The 22,309-nt window shown below is 37.6% G+C and overlaps 1 protein-coding gene across 11 annotated transcripts in view; it reads left to right on the top strand.

The window, feature by feature from the left end:
* chchd6b (coiled-coil-helix-coiled-coil-helix domain containing 6b) overlaps window positions 1-21,041 on the top strand; it is a 63,220-nt gene extending 42,179 nt beyond the window's left edge. For all 11 annotated transcript variants that reach the window (XM_077573978.1, XM_077573977.1, XM_077573976.1 and 8 more), the window contains 2 exons: window positions 6,578-6,713; window positions 20,709-21,041. In XM_077573978.1, coding sequence (XP_077430104.1) covers window positions 6,578-6,713; window positions 20,709-20,732 — 160 coding nt within the window. In that variant the 3' untranslated portion in view covers window positions 20,733-21,041. The remainder of the gene's footprint in view (window positions 1-6,577; window positions 6,714-20,708) is intronic.
* The last annotated feature ends 1,268 nt before the right edge of the window (window positions 21,042-22,309 follow it).

Below are 22,309 nucleotides of genomic sequence, written 5' to 3'. Positions count from 1 at the left end.
GGTGAACACAATCCACCGTGCCAGCCGCCATTGCCAGATGAAACTTGACAATAGAAAGAAGAAGCCATTTCTAAAGCAGACCAAGAAGTGCAGGCATTTCTTTGGGCCAGGGGTTATTTCAAATGGAGTGTGGCAAAGTGGAAACCTGTTTTGTGGTCAGACGAATCACGATTTGAAGTTCTTTGCGGAAAACTGGGGCGCTATATCATACTGACTAAAGAGGACAAGGACAATCCAAGTTGTTATCAGCACTCAGTTTATAAGCCTGCATCTGTGATCATATAGGGTTGCATGAGTGCATGTGGCATGGGCAGCTTCCACATCTGGAAAGGCATCGTCAATGCAGAAAGGTATATTCAGATTCAATAACAACATATGCTCCCATCCAGGCATCATCACTTTCAGAGAAGATCTTGCATTTCGCAACACGATAATGCCAGACCACATGCAGCACCAATTACTACATCATGGCTGCGCAGGAAAAGGATCCGGGTATTGAAATGGCCAGCCTGCAGTTCACTTCTTTCACTTATAAAACACATTTGGCGCATCATAAAGGGGAAGGTGCAACAAAGAAAGCCCAAGACAGTTGTACAGTTAGAGAGACGCGTGTTAGCCAAGAATGGATTCCTATTTCTAAACTTGAGGAACTTGTCTCCTCGATCCCCAGACGTTTGCAGACTGTTGTAAGAAAAAGAGGGGATGCCTCACAGTGATGAAAATTGCCTTGTACCAACTTTTTGGAGATTTGTTGACACCATGGAATTTAAAATCAACATAGTTTTCCCTTAAAATGATACATTTTCTCAGTTTAAACTTTTGACCTCTTCTCTATGTTCTATTCTGAATAAAATATTAAAATTTGGCACTTCCACATAATTGCATTCAGTTTTTATTTACAATTTGTATAGTGTCTCAACTTTTGGGGAATTGGGTTTGTGTATATATATATAGCTGTTGCTGTAGCAGACCTACACCTGCATCATAGCATACTTGAAAATCTACAAATCCTCTTAGAAATACTTGTTTTGAATTTTGAAGTGACTTCTGTAAAGACAGAAAGTAACGACACCAAAGGGTGGGTATCTTTTGTGAAGCTGCCCATACTTAAAAGCACCTTCATGTGGATTTATGGCAACTTTGTTTTGTGCACCTCTGAATCTTTTCTTGGGTGTAGGTGGGGGAGCATGTCTCAGAAATGAACACCACCCCAAAGTACTTCACTGCTTTGTCTTAAAAATTACACACAACACACAACCGCAGCATAGAACACACACTGCATTGTATATACATGTGTATGTGCATAAATAAGATTAAAATATTGTTTGAAAATTGTACATGGACAATTTAATTAAACATTTACAAATGACTCCTATAGCCTTTAATGACAATCAAACACTTACAATCAACACCGACAATCAAATACGTAACGTATACCGCATTAAGCAACTTTTTTTAAGGAAGTGTTCAAGGATAGATTCTTAAAACCCAATGTAAAACCCTAGAATTGAAATGGTTGACAATAAAAAGGCTAGTGATGATAAGTGATGCCAGATAGTCTTGCCCGCGTCAGCCACAATTTGAGTGAGTCGTCCAAGCGCTGAAGTTCCGCTGATTGAAATGTTATCAGCAAATAGATGTCACACACAAACAGGCGGGCACATGTGCACCTTATCTTGTTCCTGAATGTCACCTGTTTTAATGAAACCCTCCTCTTATCCCCTTCCATCGCGCTTCCCTATAGTCCCTCAAAGTGAGTTTGGTGGGGATCAATCAGCGAAGCCAACAGTGCAAATTGTCCTCCTACATTCCTATCTCCTCACCGCACTCCAACTGTCTGCATCTGCTTACAGTCCGTGACATCCATATTGTCGCTTTTAAATGCTTTTAAAGGTTAAGTTCGAATTTTCCCCCCATCAGCTGTTTAACTATTAAATGTATTTAACACAATCCGCCAACGTATTTATTTATGTGACGTCTGCAATCCTGCTGAAAATGTAGCCGTAATAACAAAACCAAATGACAATAGTTGAAATGAGACATCTCTGCCTGTAACAATTCAAGTTTTTCAAACTCAATAACACACAGCATTACCAAATAACAAAAGAAGAATAGGCTGAAAATCTGTCATAGTTGCAGCCTTTTTTTTCTTCCTTTATTTACATGCAGAGCAGAGTAGTCCTCAGCAAAACTGCATCTCTAATCAATCTGGCTGCTCTTTCATAATGTTTGCTGGCTTCAACATTTTACACCCTCTTCAGAACATTTCTATTACCTGCTAAAGCCCGACATATGAAGTCTAACATAAGACTTGTTTGAGACTGATATTTAGTAAGTGCATCGCTTGGCAACAGTAGGAGTAAGAAAGCAATTTACATAGTGATAGACTGAAATGTTTTTTTCAAGGCCGATACCGATACTGCTTATTTAGTAGTCAAGGAGACCAATAACCGATAATTCAAGCTGATATTCATTTGCAGTAAAATAAAAATATTAGTGTCAAAATGTTTTTGTTTTTTTTAAACATCTAAAGAATTGACAGCGTTGGTTAAAAATTATATTTAAAAAATTGCAAACTGAGCAAGTAAATAGTTCCCTAAAGTTCTTTTACTGTAAATGGTTTTCCAAAATTTCATTATAATTTCTTATTTTATTTTATTAAAAAAAAAAAAAAAGTGTAGAGAGTTCCTAGTGTCAGCATCATTTTTTATAAAGTGGAAATTTAAATAAATCCATAAATGAGAAGTTCCCTGTATCTCACTGAGCGACAAATGCATGCGAATGTAGCTATTTAGGGGTTTTCGTCAAGGTTTGTAAAAAGGTTTCAAAAGATCTTTGCAGAAGACAGTGAAAAATTGTTTGAATATATTCAAAATGTCTTTGCGACAAGTAAAAACTGTATGCGGACATCTTACAAATCCTGATGAAAACCCTAAATTCGCTACGTTTGCAAGCATTCACCGCTCAGTGAGACACCAGCTTTAGATTCGTAAAAAGGCCGATGCCGATATTTGTCAAAATGCCAAATATTGGCACCGATAATCAGCCCAGCCGATAACTGGTTTATCCCTAAGTATGACTACCTCAAATTAGTCAATCGCAGGACCCAAATGTGTCAGTCCTCACATACTGTAGCTTTAGGAACTAAGTATTAGCCCCTGATGTTTTGTAGCTTTTGCAAGTGTGATTTGTAATAACATCTTTTGTTGCAAATGTTATCCTTATGACACTATCATCGAACTTCTATACAAAGCTTAGTGCAATAAAAGATGCATGCACCCTAATTCCTTTTAATCTCACCCGAGCCCTGACATTTTTGATCCTCTCTTTTCTTCCCCTACACTCAGCGTAATATTAAAAACTGAAGATATAAAGCCATGGCTTTTGCTTTAAAGGGGTGCAAATCCTTGTCATCTAACAATAATAACCGTTTGCACACAAACAACACCAACTTAGACAAAGAAGGAATAATAAAATGTTACGCCTTGACAGTCTTTGCCTTTTCCTCATATTGCTTTATTCCCCAATGTCACGCTTTGGAGCAACTTAGAACCTAAACTCTCCTCACATCAACCACGCTGTGCCAAGGTGAGACAAATAAGAATGGGAAATTTTAATTATTTGAGGCTAATCTTTCTTCCCCAACTCTGCACATATTTATGCAAAACATCACAGGCAAAAAGCTATTTGAGTGTTGTTGTGTTTCTTTTTGCTGCAAAATTGTTGCTGTCAACCAAGCCAAAGTGGCTAATTGTTTTCTAATAAGAGCTCACCTTTAATTTCAGTCAAACGAGGCAGTTGGTGCAGATTAGTGGAGACAATTTTCTGCTTCAGATTCCATTATTAAAACACTCCTGCTATGAGAAAGTTTCTCTTCATGAATAGACAAAATAATTAGCTTTATTTCCCCAACTTGAGCTTGGATTATTACCTTGGGGCTATTGTTGCTGTTATCGCCTCCTCTTAGTGATTCATTCAGAATGCTGAACAACTGTCAGAATTTAAAGTCAAGCATCAAGCTTTGGTGTAATTATACGCGTGCTATAAAAATAGTGTGAAACAGTTTTCAGATGACTAAACACAAAAACACCATCTATTGTTAGTATTAGATAATGCAACATTATATCAAGGCTCAACCTGCCGCTTGTTTGTATTAAGCCTGAGATCAGATCCTGAACAAAATGTCCGGCATCGCCATCATTGTGTGCGCTTTCACACGGCATCAGAAAATCTCACAATTAGTCAGATAATTACTATAGATGAGTCAGTGCCATTGTCATTGAAACTTTATTCAGTACAGTACATCTGTTTAATTTTAACTACATTTTATGAATTATTATAAAATTACTGTATTAATGACTAAAAGATGCAGCCATATTTCTTACTTTAACATTTTTCCACACTTATGTTATCAAGCATATAAAAACATGTTATTGTACATTTAGAAAATATATAAAATATGTGATTAATTATGATTTTAAAAAAATTATAGCATGACATACCTAATTTATTTATTTATGAAAGTACTGGTGGTATCGGGACTTGGTGTCGGGGACTGCTGAATAATTGAATACTTGGCTGAAAAACAGTGATATTTACACAAGTGACACAAAGAGCTATACATTCGTTGAGGAAGAAACACAAACCTTTAGAGGATTTACCAATCCAAGACATACTGGGGTAAAACAAAATGAACTGTAGCATTTGATGAACATATTATCAACTAAAAGTTTATTTTTTTAAGCAATACCTCACAATGTGCAACTGTTTATTTCAACACAATTTATAAAGCATAGCCCCTAAATAGTGTCCTTGCTAAAAGACCTTGTAAGATGATGCAAAGAAGTGCAAAAAGTGTCTTTACTTGTGAGGTGCATGAAAGAATACGACCAATGTAGCAGAGGTAAACTGCAATATTTTCTATGGGCTGTGCAAGCCCAAGGTTTGTCATTTAATACGTCACTGTCACATTTACCACCACTCCTCCAACCCTCCCTACTCCTCTCACCCTCGCTCAGGTTGCATTCACTTCTCTTTTCATGAATATTCTCTCCTTCAATGATTAATTTAATCCTGTTTCTCTACCCTCCACTGCACACACGCACACACCTGCAGACACACACAAACACTCAAAGGAGTACACATGCCACCGCAGAGCAATTTCTTCCAGTTTTCACTGTGTATACTTTATCTGGCACGTATGCCACACAGACATAATTCACGGACGCATGCTAACAAATTAATTGTGTGTATGCGGGGAGACCTGTGCTCGTTCGTGTGTGAACGATGCATAATTCGGAAATTGCTTTGTGGGATGCCATGAGAGAAGCGCTACTTTACTTGGCATGTCAGTGTTTGTATGTGTGGATTTGAGGATGTAAATAAATGTTGGTGAAAAGAAAGTATACCTGTCATGTCACCTCAAATAAAGCCATGGAATTCCATATCCCGCCATTTTAACTGGAACTGAATTATATGCGACTTTTTCTCTTTAAAGTTGAAGTCAACCTTAAACATTTCTTGACAATAGTATGTTATATGTGAGCTCACTAGTCTAAACATGACATTCTGATTAACTCATTTGCTAACAAAAACATATAAATATGTTCTGTTTAAAAGTTTTAAATGTCCCAAAGACGTATTTATATGTTTTTAATGTTTAAAAAAATAATAATAATAATTATGCTAAAGCATACAGAAGTCTTTGATGCAGCCTCTCAACTGCAACAAACTGTTGAAGAAATGGTAGTTATTACACAAACGGCCAGCAGGTGGCAGCAAAGCAAAGGAGATGAACCAGGCCCATGTTGAAAAAAAACCTCCTCAATTACTCACAATTCTAAATAGATTTGTGAATAATGATGAAACCTAGCTATATTTTAATGCTAACAGATAGAAATATACTTTTTTTCCTGATGAAAGAAGAGACTTTTTTTTTCTTTTGTTAGGTTCCATGTTTTTATAGCAATTGAACACAATATTCTGCGGGTCTTGCAAAATCAGTCAGAATCCAGTAAAACAGCCGGGAGCGAAGGGGATTGCTTCTGTGAAAATGGATGTGAGTGAATGAGTTAATATTACATTTGTAAAATATGAGTTATGAAGCAAAATCCAGCTGTTTTTATCCATCTCAGGGGGCAGCCATTTTGCCACGCGCTGTCGACTGAAAATGCCAACGCAATATTAACCAGAATGCCATATTTAGGCTAGTGGGGCTGCATAGAGCATATTGTCACCCCAAAAATTCTGGGGGTTGACTTCCCCTTTAAGTTACCATGGCGCATATCCTAATGTTGTCAGTTTAATCATGCAGTGTAAACCCAAAAAGTTTGCTAATTCTATCACAACCCTAGGTAAAATTTATATATATATATATGAACAACCAAGCAGGTGTGTATTTCAGATGGATTCATATGTGTACATTTGAGCCTATATTACCCACTTAAGAAATTGCTCCAACAAATTGTCACTTACACAACCCATGAACTAACTTTGGGACTCGTAACTTTGAAACATAACACACTCAAGCCATTTTGTCTTGGAATCACATCTCCATTCTGTGTGTGTTTGTGCGCAGGCCCCGGCAGACTGCGTCAGTGTGCACTGAGCTGCAGGCCAAGGTGCTCCAGTGTTACAGAGAAAATCCTCAGCAAACCCTGCGCTGCTCCAGTTTGGCCAAACAGTACATGACCTGTGTCCAGCAAGTCAAGAAGGTAGGCGAGAGCTTCCTGTGTGGGTGTAGGGTTGTGAGAGAAGCATAGGAAAACTTGCCATCCAACTAAATCTTTAGTTTGAGTTATACGATGATTTGCTGTAGACACTCAGTGGTCAACCTCCAATTAGCTTGTATCCAGCACATAATGAATATCCATCGTAGATAATAATAAAAGAATTACTTACTGTATAATAATAGGTACTTTTAAGTAAGCATCTTAGAGGGGATGTCAACCCAAAAATGTTCTTTACAATAATGTTGTATGTAGTGTTAATTTTATCCACCAATTTTAAATTCAGTCTCAGTTCTAGTCCAGTGTCAATCAATCTTGTTGGTTTTAATCAAATTTAGTCAATCTCATCCCATTTTTATTCAGTCAACTTTTAGTCAATTATAAATTAGCATGTTAGTCTTTATTTTAAACCAAGAAAACAATTTTATTGATCTAGTTTTAGTCAACAAAAGCTGTCAATGTTTTTAGTGTTTAATGTTGAACATTTCAGATCTAAAACTATTTCACATAAAATTTTCAAAACAACTTCAGACACAATTACAGTGGCTACTATGGCTCCATGCTACGAGCTAGTTAATTAGCCAGCATTAGTTAGCAGTCGGATTAACATTATTATTGGAACGTCAAAGCCATTGGATTAATGTTGATTTACCGGTACTTTTTTTTTTACTTTCACCGTGAATCCACCTCCTGTCTGTCCCATGTGTTTGTGCACGTTGCACTCGCTAGCTCCAGATCTGAAAGGGCGTGTCACTGTGTCAGATTAGCAGAGACAGGATTTCGTTCATGAACTAAAATGTTTAGTCCAGTTTTTATTAAGTGAAAAACATTTTTGTCTTATCTTCATTCGTCGATGAAAATAAATACTGATTTAGTCCCCCTTATTTGTTGATTAATGAGGGTTTTAGTCTAGTCTAGTCTAGTTTTCGTCCGGTGAAAAATGTGTGTTGACGAAAATATTTTTTAGTTTTTGTTGACGAGATTAAACACTAGTTGTGTGCAGCCTTATTAGGCTAAATTTGAATATTGCGTTTGTGGAACATTAATTGATGAACAAGATGGACTTCACTTTCAAGAACACAGGAGGAAAAGACTTTTGAGACCAGACCAGTTAGACTCGAGAGGAAACTGTAGCACTGATGTAAGAATAAGACAATAAAATCCTTTCAATATTTGCAGCAAATCTGTTGATGTCCAAGAGAGAGGAATTGCTCATTTGACAGTTTTTAACTCCAGCCGCCAATTGTGTTTGGGCTTTTTTTGATGGAAAGATTACACCCTTATTAGTCTATTGAAATCAATTTTGTCCATTCAAACCTTGAGCGATGCATTCGGCTCCTTCTTGACATTTTCACTATTAGTCTTCATACCCACAGCTTATCTCCAAAGTGCTTATTTCAAACCAATTTTTCCATCACACAAACAATGACAAAACCCAATGATATGGAGTGAGATAAAAGGAACAAAGCAATAGTAGTTGGGGAATTTTGCTGTTTAAATAGTCCACAAAATCGTGGCAAACACTCACAATAAAAGCCATCTGTCTTTTCAAAGTGCTTCAAAGAACCCTTTTGCCTCTTGAATTGTGTTCTTTGTGATAAAGCTTTCTATTTATGTTTACAAATACAGCTATTTTTTGGGGGGAGGCGTGCTGGGGTTTATTCAGATTGAGACTTGATAAAGGGCACTTGTTTCTCGGTACTTTTTCATCAAGCATTACAGTTCTTTTGAGTTTAGTGTGCAGCATGATCTCTCTTGATTCTCTACGCCAGTGAATTAAACAAAGGAGTGATGCAACACATTAACTTCAATTAAGTGATACTTTAAGTCTTTAAATCTACATACTAGTTCTCAGCCTTTGCACATGTTTTGAACATGCATTTAGAAACAAATCTATAATTTTAGCTTACAGTGATTTTAAGACAAGAAGTAAGTATTGGGGTAGGTATACTGAACCAAATTACAATTTCACAACTCGCAGAATGAATTTGCACATAAATGTGTCCTATATCCAAGAATTTAAAGTCCTCTCTCTACCTTCAAGTCCATTTGTTCTAGGGATATCCCGATCCAATATTCGTTTTTGGTATTGGCTCTTGATCCGGCTCTTTTGTGAGTATCGTGATCAGACCGATCCAATTACAGGTGTCTTTGAGGCGTCTACATCAGGGGTGTCCAAACTTTTTTTGTATGAGGGCTGCATACAAAAAAAATGGAAGGATGCAAGGGCCACTTTGAAAGTATTCAATTTAAATTTATTAAACATGCTAGAATCAATCAAGTAAACAATTATATATTGTTTATATTTTCTGGTGAATTTGATAAACTTAGAAATAGTTCAGGGTTTTTCCAAATTTTGGGGTGGCCCACAGCCCCGTATTGCACTGAAATTGTTATACAACAATATTTTAATCCGTGTATGATTCCTTCCACTCTTTAGGGTTGAAGTAGAAAAAAAAGAATCCATATTGGATCATTATAGAGCACATCTTTAATAAATCGGATCAGAGGCCAAACAATCCTGATCGGAATATCTCTAATTAGTACTGAAGCCTTACAATAGTTAGCAGCCATGTAATTGACTTGTATCAGGACATTTTTTAATGGTTATTCTTTATGGTATTATTATATAGACTTCACAAAGATGGTATATCATTTAAGTTTCCTTAAATTTCCAAAGGACAGAAAGGTCAGAAACAGAAATGTTTGATTCTTGCCAAGTTTTCAACCTTTCTGTATGAGGATCATCTATGAGATGATATCGCTGTTTTGAAGACCGACTCGTGCTTATCTTTTGAACATTGGGATTTTCAAATTGACCTTTAAACTTCTGAAGAGCGCTCTTATCGTAGGCTTAAACTTAAAAAGGCACTTAAATGTTAGATTTACTATACAGCTGAAGAGATGTCAAATGTTCACGATTTCATGGCTTTGTTAAATTACAACCTTGCAATATGACTAATCCTCTTTCCCTCATGTCCATTCTGCATGCCATTCCTGCTGCTGTCACTGTTGATATATTTTTTTCCCCCGGTTCCCATCCTCCACACATCCATCTAGCCTTATTAAGACCTCTTCCACTGCCTGTCAATTCACACTTTGTCACATTAGCCAGTGCATTAGTTCTGCTCCGCACTGCCGGCTATGGACCTCTGTCATGTCTTTGCAAGGTTTGCTTAACATGACAGGTGCTAGCCCTGCCCCTGCATGCATGCATACAGTATGTATCTATAGATATGCAGATTGATTAGATGAATAGATTGATAGAAAAATGTGCACCAATCTGTCCATACTGCTTTTCTATTAATAGATTTTACTGAGTCAGCTGCTTGACACTTAAACAACACTTACAAACGTATAAAAGTTTCAGTATTGGTGCAGGTGGGGTCAAGATGGAGCACTAATGCTCAGCTGCATGTGATGAAGAGTGCAGATCCTTTGACTTCATTAGGAAGTATTAGTACACTGTGCCATTAATGAATATAATGGCAAATTGCTGTTGCCTTTAAAAAAAATACATTTAGTTTTGTCTTTTGTGACTAAATATTTGATTAATGGAACTTATTATTGCTTTACAATGACTGTTGAGTTGATAGCCAATTACCGAATAGTGCATTGCTGTTGATTCTGTTTCCACAACTCAATGGCAGGGTTATTATTACCTTTGTGGAAATTCTGTGTTTTTTAATCCTGTGACTTTAAATAGACAGACTGCAAAGAAAATACTTGGGATGTTATTTAAAAGATTATATAATATACCTTATATATAAATGATACTTTTTTTCTCAGCTGTGATTAGAATATTAAGTCGACACGAAAGCTTATTGCTTTGCCACAGCCTCCTGACAGTTTAGACTGTTCTTGTGTTTGCTTTGAAGGATTTTCTAAAGCAGCCAGGTTCTTCCTAGCTACTTCACTCTTTTACTATGAAAAGGAAAATTTTATTATGTGTCAAGTAATAATTAATAGGGGAACCTGAAAGTGTCCGTTTTCTTGATATTTTTGGTATGAAAAACTGAGAGCAATGTTTTAAATACGATTTTAACAATATTAATTTACATGCAGCTATAAGAAGACTTATCAGTCAAATGATGCACTATACACAAACTAGCAATCACCATTACAAAACACCCCAATTGTTTAAACTGGTGTGACCTATTTTCCATCGTTTAGAATTCCAAATTGGAAAAATTGTTGGGTACAACTCAAAGAGTTGGCTGAAGTAGGCTGTGTACATTATATATTATGATGGATGAATCAGTTCCTTTATGTCAGTCACTTGGCAGAATCTGCCAGTGCAACCAGCATTCTGCTATCTGCTATTTTATGCCAGTGTCTGATCTGAGCATCACATTAGTTCATCTATCTCACTTTTTCTGTCGCCAAATTCACTATCTACAGCAGCCAAGCTTTTATAAAACTGTATGTAATTCAAAAGTTATTTTATGTTTTATGATTAATGTATAAGTGCACGCACACACACATGCAGGCCTTAAACCTGGTCTCTGCTATCGCCCCCATCCATGCCTCTCCTGTCAGTGTCTGTCCCAGGTTGAGTCATTGTCATGCATATGGGACCTTAGGTATGTGTGTGGTGCGCTTAATGATGTGGGGTGAATGTCAGCTCACTAGGCAAGGCAAGGCAAAACAGCTTTATTTATATAGCACATTTCATACACAAGGTACCTCAATATCTGCTCCATATAAACAAAAGCTCAATACCTAAAAGCATTTAAAAACAGAACTACTAAAGCAAAGAACACAAAAGTACCTTATTGAAGTTATACTCAACACAAATATGAATGCAACACTTTTGTTTTTGCTCCCATTTTTTATGAGAGGAACTCAAAGCTCTAAAACTTCTTCCACATACACAATATCACCATTTCTCTCAAATATTGTTCACAAACCAATCAAAATCTGTGATGGTGAGCACTTCTCCTTTGCCGAGATAATCCATCCTCACGTGTGCCATAGCACATGACATCTAGATGATGATTAGACACCATGATTAGTGCATACTGTAGGTGTGCCTTACACTGCCCACAATAAAAGGTGCAGTACATTATTTTCAGTCGACAGCGAGTGACAAAATGGCCACCTCCTGAGATGGATAAAAAACGGATGGATTTTGCTGCACAAACTAGTGTGGGTGCTCAGAACATATTATTGCTAGGAAAATGTTTGGGTTGACTTGCCTTTTAACTCATTCACTGCCATTGATGGTTATAGACGTCAAAAATGTATTAGAACTATTTCTATTAGTTGACAATTTTTCTACTTTTGTTAACAAGAGTATAAAAACCTGTTTTTTTTTATTGTACATTTAGAACAGATATAAAATTTGAGATTAATTGTGAGTTAACTAGTGAAGTCATGCGATTAATTACGATTAAAAAAATTGAACCGCCTGATGCCCCAAATTTTTAGTAATGTTTAAGTCAAACAAAACATGTTATTTGAATTAAGTGGTAATCAGGTGATACATTTTTTAATTGTAATTAATCGCATGACTTCAATAGTTAACTCACGATTAATCACATATTTTATATCTGTATTTCTAAAAAAAAAAAAAAACATCTAGGTTTTCATACTCTTGTTAACAAAAGTGGAAAAAAAATTAACTAATATAAATAGTTCAAATGAATTTTTGACGTCTATAGCCGTCAATGGCAGTGAATGAGTTAATAAATGCAACACAAATATCACATTTATAGAGATCATTGTTGTTCATTTACAGTTAAATATGAAACTATCAAACTTATGTTTCTGCAAAGTCTTTGTAAATGAGTTAAAAGTATTTTCCTATTCTCTTTCAACATCTACCAAAAGCCCCCATTGTCAAAGTCACATTGAAGAACAAATGTTTCCCAGACCACCACTTTCTGCAAGTGTCATCACCCTCCTCCACAACACTCACTGCCAACCATTTGCGGGATGCAAATGCTATTGCTGCGCCTTTTTAAAATCAACCACAGGGGCCCACCGCATCTGAGAGACACTTGCCTTTTTATTCCACACTTAACCCACTTAAACCCATCAGTCTCCTGGAGGAAGCATTTGTCCACCCTGGTGTGTGCGTGTGCACTGGCCTCAGAGATGCTCGATTAAGTGCCACTCTGGTTTTACAGTGATTACGGAATATATTGCTGCAACAAGTGAGTGGAACGAGTGTATTTCTACATTAATATATGATGATAAGTCTAAAAGGAATACAAAAGCCTACACATATATTTACTGTACATCAATTAGATACTACTGAATATATTTCTATCTTGTCGTCATTAAGGCCGTGTTTACTTGACAGCAATTTAGCTATGATAATTCTGTATATGTGATACATATATATATATGTCACACTGTAGTAGGTGTTATAGTTGGTGGAACCAAATTAATCATACAAATTGTAATAACATTTTTTTTTTTAAGGACAGAGAAACCCTTAAATTTGAACGCTTTATGAAAGTTGAGTGTCGCTGTCATATTCAGAGGAACAGCGTAGTGCTTGTTTTAACATCGGATGCTAAAAAAGCACAGACCGTAGTAGATTGCGAAAATAGGCACACAAAAAGAGTATTTGACCACATCATGACAAACTCTGACAAGAAAGAAGCAGTCGTTTGCAATAAATGGCCTTTATTGCGAAGCCACACAAGCATAAAATAGCATGCGCAAGCCAGACTCAATATAACAACTCGTAGCGTGTTATACACAAAATATTTTTTATTCCAATGCTTACATTGTAAGTCAAATGGTAAATAGAGGGAGAAAAAAATCTTCTTGTGTTTTTATGTAATTTTTGCATATTAAACATATTTGCATATTGGACATTTGGTTATACAAGATCATGATGACTTGGGTTGTTCTTCCTTTGAGTACTCAACCATGCAGAGTACCGATACCTATTGTATGTTTGAAATTTTATTGAACACAATGACAAAAAATTGTGAGCAAAAGTCCGCTCTTTCTGACGCAGATGATTCGCTGATGTGTCAAACTGCTGCAGTACAGCCAACTACTGCCGAGGACTCACTCATTGTCAGTATTTTTTGCCTTAAGTATTGGTGTCTGGTGTCGGCAGCCTCCACGAGTACCCAATTCCTTAAAATAAGGCTGTATCGGCCTGATATCGATACCTGGTATTGGTACTCACCCAACCCTAATGATGACAATAAGTTAAAGCAAGACAGCTTTGTTTGTGTAGCGCATTTCATACACAAATTGCTATTAAAAAAAACTAAATACTTAAATTAAATAAAATAAGACTTTTAAAAGCAAAGTGTGGGGGAGAAAAGGAAGAATTTTAAGACATTTTTGTAACACATTTTTGGGTGGTCTATGACCTACTGTACAGTAAAATCTTCGCTAGTATTTAAAAGTATTTTGTTTTGAGTTCAATTCTTCAAAAGTGTTTACAAATTCTCAACATGTATTTTTATTTTATTAAAAGTATTTTAATTAGTATCATTTTTATTTTTGAATAATACAAATAAAAATCATTTGAAATAGTTTCGCTGTCAACTTATAATCCACTATACGCTGCTTTGTACTAATATGTAAGCTTTTGCTGTGGTATTGTTTCAGCATTGTGAAGGTAGAGTATCAAAATCAAAATTTTGGCATCATGGCAACACCAGTACAAATATTAGCATCAACTGTAAACGTTTCAACTGTTGTGAGTGTTATTTATTGAATTTCCTGATACATTACTGTGCTTGGAGACACACTTGGAAGTAAAAAATTGACATAGGCAAGCATGTGTGAATATCAATATTTGCGTCTCTATCTCTCTGCATTCCATCCCACCTCTCTGTCATCCATCATCACCAAGGCGACCATGCTGTGAAGGCACAGACCACATCAAGATTAGCTGTTTTCTCCTCCACACACACCCCCATCCTCCACAACATTGGCTGAAAGCTATATCATTGAGACCAGCGAAACCTCTCGCCTTTGCCGCCGCTCTCCACTTCCATGTATCGCATGATCAATTTCCCCCTGCTTGTTTCAGCTGCAATGTGCTTTTTTTTTTCATTTTATGCCAGGCACGCTTTATTGGAGAATTGTGACTCAGCGGGTGAAGTTGTTCATTTACTCATACCGGCAGATCAAATTAGTGATTATCATGTTCACTATCATTAACATAGTAGTTGCCCAAGCATGCTTGCATATGGCTTAAAATGTTTTTTTGTTTGTTTGTTTTTTTGGGAAAAAATTAAAATCCATGAGGTAATTAGTTCTGGCAAATAAGCACTTTCAAGAGTGTTGACGTGATTTAAGGGAGAAATATTGGCCAAAGAAAAAGCTAATATATTATGTATATATATATAATGGGTGTCAAAATTTAACACGTTAATAGCACTCTTTTTTTTTTTAACACTCGATTAACGAACCGCCCCTTATTTGGAAAACCTCAACTAAGGGAATTCCAGTCACGACGCAACAAAAACGTCCAGGTCAAAAACTACCCAAGAGAAATGCACTAGAGCTAAAACACACAATGTTTAGGGGCAGAATGTTATCGTGGAGGAGCCATTTGGACTGTGTAGCACTTCCACCCGTTCTCTGCTTTGAAAGAACGCGAAGGTGAAGGACTTAGCAAATGTTGTAATTGGCGGGAGGCTTACAAAGTGTGGTCTTTCTGAGGCGTCGTAGTGCGTGTGCTTTAAAATGCACATGCCTATAGGTTTGTTGCATTCTATTAGTTCACCACTAGATGACATTAAATTCTACACTGTATCTGTTTTTATTTTCACTTCTCGTCATTTATTAATTTATTTATTTTTAATTTTGGCCGTTTTAGTCCTCCGTATAAGGTACCCTCTAATGAATGTTAGCATGTTCATTCTAAAATTCACCAAGACAAAACAATTAATAGATCAATTTAAGTCTGGACAGCAATGTGGAATAGTAGTTTGCGTGTCTGTCTTCTCTGTTCTAGTTTTCAGGTACCGGTACTCTGGTTTCCTCCCACATCCCCAAAACATGCTTATTCGGTTGACTGAACATTCTAAAGTGCCCATTGGTATGCTTTCTGTGATTGATTGGTGACAAGTACTGGGTGTAGCCTGCCTCTGGCTCAAAGTCAGCTGGGATATGCTCCAGTTCACTTAGAACAATAATTAGGACAGGTATTATAGAAAATGGATGCATGGGTGCAGTCAATTTCAAGAGAGAAAAAAAACAATGTGGCAAAATTACAGAAAAACATCTTTAACGTTATTAATTAAAAAAAAAAAAAAAAAAAAGATCTGATCAACACTGATCAACAAAAAGAGTTTTTCATATTCAATATTTAACAGCTTCTCGTTTAATTACATTATGACCGTTTTGCCAGCTATTTGAATAAATGAAGAGCAAAAGTGGTTAAGTCAGTCAGTAAAACCAAAAACATCCAAGATGATTGAAGAGCTGTTGGTCCCGTACATCTAAAGGGTAACGAACTGTCTCACTCGATGGCCTAACAGGGAGTCTAATCAGTGACCTTGTGTGTGTTTTGTTTAAAAAACAAACAAAAAAAAAAAAACAACCATAGCTCCACAATAGTGTCTGATTGACAGTGTTTGCCTGGCAACTGTCTCCTGGCCTCCCAAGAGAAAGGCAAGCTGAGTGCCGTTTGCACTGAGCAGAGAAGACAGTTATTGATTTCTAGTTGTCTATTATTTTTGTTTTTCACCGAGAAACGGCTGAGTGTTTTTATATTTTATTTATTTTTTTCATCATGTGCGTTAGTGTTAATGTCGCTTCATATATTGCCAGATGTGTGTTCAGGTGCGGTTGCTTATTAACTGATGACTGTGGAAGTGTGAACACAGCCTGCGCGTGTATCCTGTTGCTTTGACATGGCTGCCGTTTTAGATTTCCAGTCAACCAATGTAACAATTCTCCGACACCTCACGCTGCTCACTAATTGGATGGAAACTAGCAGGGAGAAGAAATGCTTCTTTGCTGTGTGTATTTTGTGTGTGGGTGGAGGAAAAAAAGGTCTTCTGTTTACATCTAACATCAACAAACTTTTTCATCTCACGTAGTGATATCAAAGTGAAGTTTTATGTTCAACTTTTTTGTCTAAATCTTAAATTGATGATATTCCTTGATTCACGTCATGCTGTGAATGGGAAGTTTAGGAGCCTAAACTTTTCTACAGAGTAATATTCCCTGGGGCTTTTTAGATGTTTGTTTTCTAAAAATATTGTAGACATTTATTTGAATAAATATGAACAGCGAGCCCATTTTTGCTGGGTGGTGACAGATACTAAAAGATTGTGAACATGCATCCGATGTCGGAATTGTTCAATACTTATCAAAAGATTATTTTGACTGACATGCGTAAAATGTTTGTTCACTGTTGTCCTTTTTCTACTAGATATGTGTTTAATGCAGCAACAATAAATTTGCTTAGTTTGTGCTACGACTTTTTGTCAATAGGATGTTATGTGAGAACAACTGAGAACCTTTGCTGTACTCAACTATTCTCTAATGCACAACAGTGGGCTTTTACTCGACCTAATATGTTGTACAGCCCGCTTATGCCACCAAACCTGCCCTGTATTTGTTACAAAAAAAAATTCTCCAGCATTTCCCAGATGCTCAATCAGATGAAGCTCTGGGAAAACCAGAGGGCCGAGTTAACACCTTGAACTCTCTGCCATACATCTTCAACAATACTGTAGCGTCGTGCATTCTCCTACTGGCCCTTCCAACATGAAATGTTGTGACTATTAGTGGTTTGGCTGAATTTCGAAATGGTCATTTTATGCGTTGAAAACTAGAAAAAAACAAAGAAATACTGGACTCATGCACGAGCCAGTATGTCACTTGGCACAATTTTAGCCACACCACAAAAACTGGGAAACTGAACTGGTGAAAACATTTCAATGCTCCACAACTAACTCATTCACTCCCACCCATTTTCACTGAAGCAACCCCCTTTGCTCCCTGCTGTTTTACTGGATTTTGACTGATTTTGCAAGGCCCGCAGAATATTGTGTTCTATTGCTATAAAAACATAGAACCTACCAAAAGAAAGATTACAGTCTCTTTCATCAGGAAAAAAAGTATATTTGTATCTGTTTCCGTTTTGCAGCAATTAGCATTAGAATATAGATAAGTTTCATCATTATTCACAAATCTGTTGAAAACACTGGCAAAAGGAGCTTGTTGCAACGTGGCCCTGGCTGATCTCTTATACTCTGCTGCCACCCGCTGGTCGTTTTTTGTAATAATTACCATTGCTTTAAACAACCTCTTATGGTGAGAAGCTGCATCAAAGCTTTATGTATGATTTAGCATAAAAAAAACGTAAAATATGTTTTTGGGAAAGTATTAAAAAAAACTTATTTATACCTTTTTGGGTTTGAATGAGTTTATACTAAAAGCTGCTCTCTGTAACAATTTGACCCAAAATATCTTTACAATAGCCTTTTTATTTGCCAATTTATGACTGAAACATCTTCTAATTAGTAGATTAACACCTAGACAATAGTTTTCAAACCGAATTCGGATTCAAATTTCCACCCTCTGTCTGCAGATGTGACATCATGTGCACTTTTTGTGTGCGTGAAAAAGGGGCTGCATAGTTTTCATTTTTCAGCCACAGGTGGCAGTTGTGATTTGAAATTGAATGTTCTGCGTTCAGTTGCTTTAATTAACACAAAATGTCCTCAATTACATCCAACATGGTTTTCAGTATTTTCAACAATTGTCTTCAAACATAGATTATGTCTTTAGAAACAGATTGCTGTATTCACATGCATAAATGACCTTAAAACAGTTTAAACTAGGGATGGGTGTGTACCAATACCAGGTATCAGTACTGGGCTGATAGCTGGCCTTATTTCAAGGTTTTGGGAATCACAACTGCGGACAATACCAGTATCGGCTGCCCTTTTGTGGCTGTTTTACGATCAGGAACTAGAAATTGGAGGAATTAAAAAATAAAAATTCCATTCTTTTCTTGCAATTTTAAGGGGAAATGCTACATTGGGATGTATAAGTCTTTCTTTAAAATTGTCATTGTTTGGGGGGGAAATTTTATGTATCAAAAATACTATTGCTCACTACTCAAGAGTTGAGTACTCGTACTTGTATCAGTCTGAAAATAAGTGGTATCGAACATCCCTAGTTTGAACTGAACTTTATTTTCATGATTCCTATTACAGTTTTGTTCAAGTGTGTTAATGTGTGTACATAGCAGAGCAGTGTAGTCTTAAATCTAGGGCACACCTAGAGCTGGAATATTTGGCTGCCCTCCCTGCCTGAGGTGTCGAGCATAAAAAGCTTCTCCTGTCATTAAATTATCCAAGTGTGGATGGCAATGGGCCAAATGGGTCATATTGAGCTGTGTGTACTGTGGGAGGTGCTCGGGGTCAGTTTTAAATCCTGCAACGACTTCATACACTATGCATGAGGCATAATATCCTATCAAATTGCCAAGTATTCAGGTGACAACAGCGAGTCGCACGTGCGCACACCTTCAAATAGAACTGCCTTCACACAAATGGAGTCTTTTCCAGCAAACAAACACAGTCCCCCTTTTATGTTTCCGAACGTGAGTGGAACAGTCAAGCTAAGTCCCCTTGTCACATTTGCCGCTCATCTTCCAATTCAGTGGCATGGGCTGCCATGCCCTCGGATGTACTTGGCAAGTAAGCAACTAACCTGCCCGCCAGCATATCTGCTTGCCAGAAGAGCATCGAGGTAGTTTGCATGCCAACTTGCCTCCCCAGCAGCCACAAGCTAATGCTTCACTAACCTTGTCACCCTGTGTCTCCTCCTGTGATCGTGTGTTTGGATGTGTATTGACACAGGCGGTGCTTAGTTGCACCCTGCAGGGACTTCTCTGCACCAACTAGCACAATTCTTAATGGTTATATCTCTTTTTTCCAGCTACAGTGGCGTGTCTAAGGTTGGTCCATTTTGTGCCAGAGCAAATAATAAAAGTATTCTGTTCCAGAATCAAACTGCCATCATCATAAAACCTTTATTAAAGGGGACGTTGATTTTGAGTATCTGATGATACTGAGTTCTGATCCCATATATTGGCCATGGTGTAAGAAGAAAAAAGGAGAGCACATCCAAATTGTAACAATTGTTGTAATTTTATTAATTTCAATAAAAGCATTCCAACATGTTAACTTTTTATTTGGCTATAAATCTAGTGCAGCAGTAATTCAAACCAAGTAAACAAATACAATCTTTTTATAGCCCCATTTTCACACTGCATTTGCTCAGTATGAAAGGTTGCGCGGCACGGCAGGGCAGAAGCACGACGGCACTCTGGTTGCCAGCGTGCCTATAGTTGGAAATGCACCTCCACAAGATGTATCTGTCATTGTTGCAAAAGAAGATTCATTTTGAGGAAGAGGAAAAAGGGAATGGCTGCATCCTTTCCTAATGGTTCTGTGGGAATTAAAAAATAATAATCTCGTCTATGAGCTGCAGTTCTTCCAAGAGTGCTTCGAGTTATAGTTCAGTATTCTGCATATCATCTATTGTGCGTCCCAACACTCGGGATAATGAGACACCGTAACCCTATTGAGATATACTGTAGAAGACAGATGGATAAACAACCAAGATGATATTTCTTCTGATCATGTCTTTGGCAGTTAGCACATGCAAAATGTGGATTAAAATTGAAATTAAACTACACTTCACAGTTGGCTATTTTCAACCCCATTCTACACTGTCTGCAACGGTCGCTCTTCTTCATGAGTAGGCTGTCACATCAGTGTGTAGCCTCGGACGAAGCATTCAAAAAAACAAGTTAAGATAGCCAGAAGCCCTCGGCTTTATGGTCCATTTGGTAAGCAACTGAAAAGCATTTATTTTCCAGTTTGTCTGAACGAGCCTGTTGTAGGACTTCTTCTACAGAAGCACATTTTAGCACTTGATTGGATGAGTTCTTCTGCTGCACTGCATTCATGTAAAGTTTTGAAATAAGCCGCTCAGTTCTCATGTTCTTCCACCTCTGTCTTGCAGAGCTCACTGACCAATCACGGATAAGGAGCCCCAAGCAAGAAAGCATGAAGAGCAGAAGTGAAGAAGGAGCATGTCAAATCCATCTCAGTTTTGCCTCCCTCTGTGCTTACTGTTAGACAACCATCTATTTATTTTTTTAGCCGCCACCACTGAAGAGCCTCCCTCTCTTTTTTCTTCACTCACCATCCTTCTGTTTTTTTTTTTTTGTATGTGTGTGTGTATTATCTTGATTTGTCTCTCTGGAGTGTATGATGCCTTGATTTATTGTCAAGTTGCACAGGCACACCTCTGCCTTCCCGGAAATAAATCCAGGTGATCCGGTGGTGGAGACTACAGCTTGTGTGTGTCATTTGTGTGGTGTGTGAATGTGTGCGTGATGGCTGTCTGGTCACAGGATGCTAATAACGACTGGAAAGGGGCTTGTGTGTGCAGCCGTCTTACAAGGCCCAGAGGCTTGACTGTGTGCCGTGCTTGTGATTTCATTAAGAAAGAGAAGCAAAGGAAATGAGGTATAAATGAAGTGGAGGACAGATGAATAGTGAAGTGAGCATGTATTAATGTGTTTGTGGGTGTGTGTCTCTCTATGTTAATCATGCTGTTCCGCTATAGTAAATCTCTGTGCATTGATGTGGTCACGCGAAGGTAGGCAGGCCACATATTGTCCCTGCTGCTGTTACCATGGTGACTGTGTTGGTTTGCGCTAACAGGAAGGTGTGGAGGAACCTTCCAGATAACCCCCGAGGTCAGCACACGGAAGTACAACTCACTGCACCACTGATACTCGCACACTTAACCCTACCACTCTGTGTGTGTGTGTGTGTGTGTGTGTGTGTGTGTGTGTGTGTGTGCGTGCGTGCGTGCGTGCGTGCGTGCGTGCGTGCGTGCGTGCGTGTGTGTGTAAGGAGTGCCACGGCAAAGTGGAGACACTAAGCTAATGCTGTATGCTAACACCTGTAGCTGTAATGTATGCTGATTTTTGACATTCTTACGCCTATAAGGGCTGGGTTTAAAAAATCGAATAATCAATATCGAATTGATTTTCCTTTTCCAGGCCAATATCGAGTCATAAAACCATGAATCGATTATTTTATATATCTCTCTTTCCCACAAATTGTCAAAGGGATACTTGACTCATTGAGCCATTTTCAGCAGTAAAAAGTGTGATAACTTCATCATTTTTCATGTACATTTAATACCTTTAACTCTTTGACTGCCAAAAACGTTAAATCACGTTTGGTAAAATCCTACGGAGGACTGCCAAAGACGTTAAAAGACGTTCACTATGTTTTTTTATTTGTTTTTTTGGAAACGGGTGGAGGAAAGCCTTGGCCAGCTGTGCTGAAAGTATCAAACAGATCTAGTTAGTATAATGACTATTTTTGGGCACTAGAGGGCAGCGATGACTCTTTGGACAAGATTGGGTAGGGCGTCAGTAAAAGACGTGAGGCGGAGCTAGAGTGTTGAGGGGAAAATGGCTGAGAAAGCCATAATGGCGACCGGTTGCAAGCAGCTCACGCTTGAGCATTTTTTTCAAAGACGAAAAGCATCGACCAATGCTAAAGAGCACATTGATGACGACGATGATGATGATGGTGACTCCG

This window comes from Vanacampus margaritifer, chromosome 8 (genome assembly GCF_051991255.1).
Source record: "Vanacampus margaritifer isolate UIUO_Vmar chromosome 8, RoL_Vmar_1.0, whole genome shotgun sequence".
Lineage (NCBI taxonomy): Eukaryota > Metazoa > Chordata > Actinopteri > Syngnathiformes > Syngnathidae > Vanacampus > Vanacampus margaritifer.
The sequence above is the reverse complement of the archived record's forward strand: the minus strand, read 5'-3'. Positions and strand labels throughout refer to the sequence as shown.